General features: G+C 46.7%; 1 protein-coding gene across 1 annotated transcript; it reads right to left on the reverse strand.

Moving 5' to 3' along the window:
* Window positions 1-540: 540 nt before the first annotated feature.
* On the reverse strand, window positions 541-1,476 carry LOC144279085 (olfactory receptor 51G2-like). The gene has a single exon (XM_077840527.1). It carries the CDS (start codon window positions 1,474-1,476, stop codon window positions 541-543), a length of 936 nt encoding a protein of 311 aa, XP_077696653.1.
* Window positions 1,477-5,695: the final 4,219 nt, after the last annotated feature.

The raw sequence follows: 5,695 nt of genomic DNA on the forward strand, positions 1-5,695 counted from the left end.
AGTGTGCAGGGGAAGACTGAGTGTCCGTGCCCTTTGAATAGCCCCTGTTCCCAGCTGGTGCAGCACCCACGGGTCATGCTGCACCCAGAGCTCTCAGGAAGGGCCAGGACTGTGACTGTAGAACAGCTGTGCAGCTTTTTTCATAGCCATTGGATGTTTAGCCAGAGACGGGACAGGGACAGGCCATGTGTAATGGGAAACAGCATCCACACCCCTTCTCCTTATTGACTATTGACATGAATTGTGAGGTCGGAGCAGCCACCAAAACGGCTCTTTGTGGGCCAACATCCCACCGATCCCCTGGCTCTCCACAAACAGTCACTTTGTAAATGCTGCTGCCTGCCTTGGTCTCCCTCCCCGAGGGCCCTGTCCTCCCTCAGCATCCCTGTCTCTGCTCACAAGCCTTAGATCCCATCTGAACCGGTCTGCAGAGTTGAGATCAGAAGCTCATGTCATCTCGGATGTAAGGGTGCAGGGTAGACTAGTTGGCCCATGCTTTTCGTCTCCCATGTCACCGGAGCCAGGTGGTGAACTGACCCTTCACTTGATGAACACCCTGATTATCCTCACACGCAAGTGTTTGCTTTTCACGCTGTACACAATTGGGTTCATAAGCAGTGGGAGAAGCAGGGAGATGTAGCCCAGGAGAATCTGAAGTAAGGGAGAAGAGCCCTTCCCAAATCTGTGTATCACAGACAAGCTGATCTCTGGTGTGTAGAAGAGCAGGACAGCGCAGAGGTGGGAGACGCAGGTGTTCAGGGCCCTCAGGCACTCCACGTGGGACACGATGCTCAGCACTGTTTTGAGGATCATCACATAGGAGAGGAAGATGAGCAGCGAGTCCAGCCCCATTGTTAAGAGTTTAGTAAACAATCCATAGATGCTGTTGACTGTGATATCCGAACAAGCCATCTTCATGACCTCCGGGTACAGGCAGTAAGAATGGGAAAGTACATTGGCTCGAGAGTATCGGAACTGTTTCAGGAGAAAGGGAAGTGGAAGTATTATGACCATCGCTCTTAGCACAGCCACCAGTCCCATTTTGGCTATTCTCGGTGGGGTTAAGATGGAAGCATACCTTAGTGGGTTATGGATTGCAATGAATCGGTCAAAGGCCATCAGCAACAGCACTGAGGATTCAATGCACTGAAGCAAGTGGATGAAGAACAGCTGGGCTAAACAGGCATCGAGGCTGATCTCCCTAGAGTTAAACAAATATATGCCCAGTATCGTCGGTATGGTGGTTATCGAAATGCCAAGGTCTGTGATGGCCAACATGGAAAGGAAAATGTACATGGGCTCATGGAGGCTTGGATCTGTTTTTACAATGAACAGAATGACTGAATTTCCTACTACTGAAATAACATACATGAAGCAGAAGGGGATAGAAATCCAGAGATGTGCATCTCCATTACACGGTAGCCCGGTGAGAAGGAATATTACAGAATTTAATTTGGTATCATTGACAGCAGACATATTGTACTGGGCAGGTGCAAGGAATTCTGAAATGCCCTTCCTAAAAGAAAAATAAGAGGAGATTAGATGATATTTAGCAAGAAATCATTCTGCTCTCAGTGCACGTTTACAGACTCCCAGAGCTCAGGGTAGATAAGCAAATCAGATTAATCAGACTGGATCAGACTTGTAGTCCATCTCCCCCAGTAACCAGTGGCCATGTCCAGATGCTTCAGAGGAAGATGGAAGAAGCCCTGAAATAGGCAGCTATGAGATAAACTGCTCCCAGGGAGTTTCCCCCTGACACCCACTAGTTAGACATATTTTGTGGTGTAAATCTCCAAAACCTTTCTAAAACAATCCTGTCTACTGTAATTGGATTTTCTGGTTACTCAGTCCCTCTTTGGATCCTGCTAAGTTCTGCAGCCTACTTGAGCACAGTATGATTTTACCACTGTGATCTTAGAACATGAGAACATAGGGACGGCCATACTAGGTGAAATTAATGGTCAATCTAGCCCAGTATCCTGCCTTCGACAGTGGCTTGTGCCAGGTGCCCCAGAGGGAATGAACAAAACAGGTCATCATCAAGTGATCCATTGTCCATGAATTTATGTAGTTCTCTTTTGAACCCTGTTACACCCTTCACACAGACAGCCTTTCTGGCCCTGCACTTCTGAGTGTGGCTCCTTGTATCATGGCATGTGTGTAAATACATGGCACGTGCATGGTGAAAACGGTCATTTGATTTATCTGTCCTGCACTGAAGCTATTTATAAATGCATGTCATTGCCTCATTGTATGCCCTTTTTTATTTTCTCCACTACTGGGAGTCCAAATTGTGCTACTGCCTCTTTGCAGTACATGGGATAAATTCTTATGGACAAGTTCTAAATTTGATAACAGTGACATCAACAGCCACATGCCAGACTTTCATGTGTAAATTCAATCAGTACCAGGCTCTATTAACTCACCCTTACCAAAAGCTTCCAGTGATACACTCTGACCCCCAAGAATCCCTCCATGAGAAACTGAAATGCTTTTCCTGGCCAATATTGACGGAATCCAGAGACTTCGATCATCTTACAGGCTTCTCTTTATCCTCACATGACCTGCATACTCTCCCCCTGCAAGGGTCGGTAGTTATCTGGCAAGTTACAAGCTAACATAGACAGTTACTGCAGCAGGGTTGGCGTCACACATGAGTGAATACTGCAATCACTGGTTTTGCACTAATGTCCTGTTGAGTGTACAAGTTATTTTAGTGATGCTCGTGTAAGAGATGATGGGCATAAATTACATATAAACACTATTACAGTCCCCTTTCCTGCACCTTTGCTCTATTCTGCTAAATAACAAACCACTGGTTCTACTCTCTCATGACTTTGAAATTGCTTTTGCTGATTAAATTTCCAGGAGAAAATAATCCTGTTTTGATTTGGAAACTAGTCTCTGATATTTTGTGGGGTATTCTCTAGCTCAGCCCCTGGCAGGATCGGGCCCAGAGCACATGGCACCTCTAGAAAATGAAACCCTGGAGAAATTCTGACTCGGGGCATCAGGGTTTTGACACTCTGAGCTCGCTTTGAATGTCAGGTTTCTCTGTAGCTTGAAGAGCCCACTGTGGAGCATGAGAAGTTGTAGGGGAGGGGTGCCCAACCTACCTAGCATTGCCTGCCCTCCAGCCCCATCACTGAGTCACCTCGACAGCCCAGCTGAGTCCTCTGACACCGCACAGAACTTTGACACATGTAAACAGCTTGTAGTCTTTCCCCTTCACTTTGCATTTTAAAGACAGTGAAAGCTGCCAACGCACCCAATTCCTGCAAGAAAGGGAGTTGCTGAGACCAGAGATCTTCACCTTAAAGGAGAAGGAGTCATCGGAGAGCTGAAACAGGCAGCAGGCAGTATCTCTTCAGATAGGGAGGCAGGTGTCTTTATGAAGCATGCTGGCACAGTCCCTTGCGGGACACTTGGCCATCAGGGAACCTCCACTGCTTGGCTTTATGTGCACCAGCTGTAACCTTCGTCATGGCCAATGGCAAACTGCAGGAGGCCAAATCACAGGGGACGTGGGGTGATGCTGCCCAAGTGGACTGCAGCACCTGCTCTGCCGCAGGATCTATTACTGGAATCTGTGCTTGTCATCACTGTTCATGTGGTGTTGATTAGTCACATGGCTCCCTTGGGAACACCAAGTTGTAACGATGATGCTGTCGCAGCTGTGATCTTGCTGAAATTAATAATAATAATAATAATAATTAATAATACAATTGACAAGCCAAGGGTGCAGGCCAGGGAATGGAGAATCCACAATGCTCCATACATGGAAATTACCCTTGGATTGTTATTGCCCTGGGAGGTTGTGGAATCTCCATCACTGGAAATTTTTAAGAGTATGTTAGTCAAATCCCTGTAAGGAATGGTCTAGATAATACTTAGTCCTGCCATGAGCTCAGTGGTCTAGACTGGAAGGGACCTCAAGAGGTCATCTAGTCCTACAAATTTCCCTGAGGAATAACTGGGGGACCCAGGATCTGGAGATCCCAAAGTTATTCACCGATTTCAGTGATCCTCTGATAGCTTGGCCCACCCATGCACAATCTCTGGGCCTCCACACCTGCTCTAGGACCCTCTCCAGCTACCCGCTAGCACAGGCTCATCAGAGATGTGCTACCAGGGCCTGTCACAGCAGCCACTGCCTGCAGGATCTGCTGAAGGGGTGTTGTACAGAGTGGAGAAAGCTGCACCGAGATGGGAAGGCTGGTTAGAGTAGCAGAGGGGCATAATACTCCAGCCGTAGACTGGTCGGGAGATTTGAACCATTCCCTGAGTGCAGCCATAGACTCCATCACTGCAACCTTCACTGACGTTATAAGGATGAGGCAGATGAAAAGGCTCCAGTTTCTCTTGGGGATCCAGGTAGCTGCAGCCAGGCACTATCATGGCAGCTGAGCTTTCAGAGAAAAATGATCCATTTTGCTATGAAAACTCACCCCAAAAACGGGTGAAAAGGAAAAAGTAAAGGTTCCAGTAATAGATCCTGCGGCAGAGCAGGTGCTGCAATCCACTTGGGCAGCAAAAATTTGTTTGTGTTTGTGTGTTGTGGGGGGTAGGGGGGGAAGAAGACTCTCTGTCTTCCAGCCCAGCTCTAGCCCATGAGCCTCTGTGACTCCTGCTATAGGACCATACCCCTAGATGGCAGCAATTGTCCCCCATCAGCCTCCCACACTCAGCACTCTCTGGACATCTGCTATGGTGGCTTCGCCAACTCTATTACAGAGGGATCCCATGGAAAAGGCTTGTGTGCCGCAGCCCATCCATCAGTGGAAAAAATTAAGAGCATAAGAAAGTCCACATTGGGTCTCACCAATGCTCCATCTAGCCCAGTGTCCTGTCTTCTGCCAGGGGATGGTGCAGTTGCTTCAGAAGGAAAAAAAAACAAAATGGGGCAATTATTGAGTCATTCATCCCCTTTCCTCTGCTCCCACCTTCTGGCAGGCAGAGGTTTAGAGACACGCAGAGCATGGGGTTGTGTCCCTGAGCATCTTGGCTAACTGCTATTGATGGACCTATCCTCCATGAACGTATCTAAATCCCTTTTGTATGGTTTGTTTGTTTGAAACCTGCTGTCTAGTAACTTCATTGGGTGACCCTTCGTTCATGTGAAGGGGTAAATAACACTCCCTTATTCACTATCTGCACATCACTCATGATTCTCTAGACCTCTGCCATATCCCCCCTTAGCCATCTCTTTTCCAAGATGAACAGCCCCAGTTTTTTAATCTCTCTTTATATGAAAGCTCTTCCATACCCCTAAACATTTTTGTTGCCATTCTCTGTACTTTTTCCAATTCATAGAATCATAGAACCATAGAAGATTAGGGTTAGAAGAGACCTCAGGAGGTCATCTAGTCCAACCCCATGCTCAAAGCAGGACCAACAGCAACTGAATGATCCCAGCCAGGGCTTTGTCAAGCCAGGTCTTAAAAAACCTCTAAGGATGGAAATTTCACCACCTCCCTAGGTAACCCATTTCTTCTCTGTATTTTTTTCCAATTCAAATATTTATATTTTTGAGATGCGGAAACCAGAACTACACACAGTATTCAAGATTATATTTTCTGTTTTATTATCTGTCCCTTCCTAATGGTTTCCAATATTCTATTAGCTTTTTGATTGCCACTGTACATTGATAGAATATTTTCAGAGAACTATCCACAATGACTCCATGATCACT

The sequence above is a fragment of the Eretmochelys imbricata genome, chromosome 1 (assembly GCF_965152235.1).
Source record: "Eretmochelys imbricata isolate rEreImb1 chromosome 1, rEreImb1.hap1, whole genome shotgun sequence".
In the NCBI taxonomy this organism is placed as follows: domain Eukaryota; kingdom Metazoa; phylum Chordata; order Testudines; family Cheloniidae; genus Eretmochelys; species Eretmochelys imbricata.

Excerpts from the sequence above, each read along its gene's own strand:
- LOC144279085 (XM_077840527.1), bottom strand. The coding sequence starts at position 1,476 with ATGTCTGCTGTCAATGATACCAAATTAAATTCTGTAATATTCCTTCTC.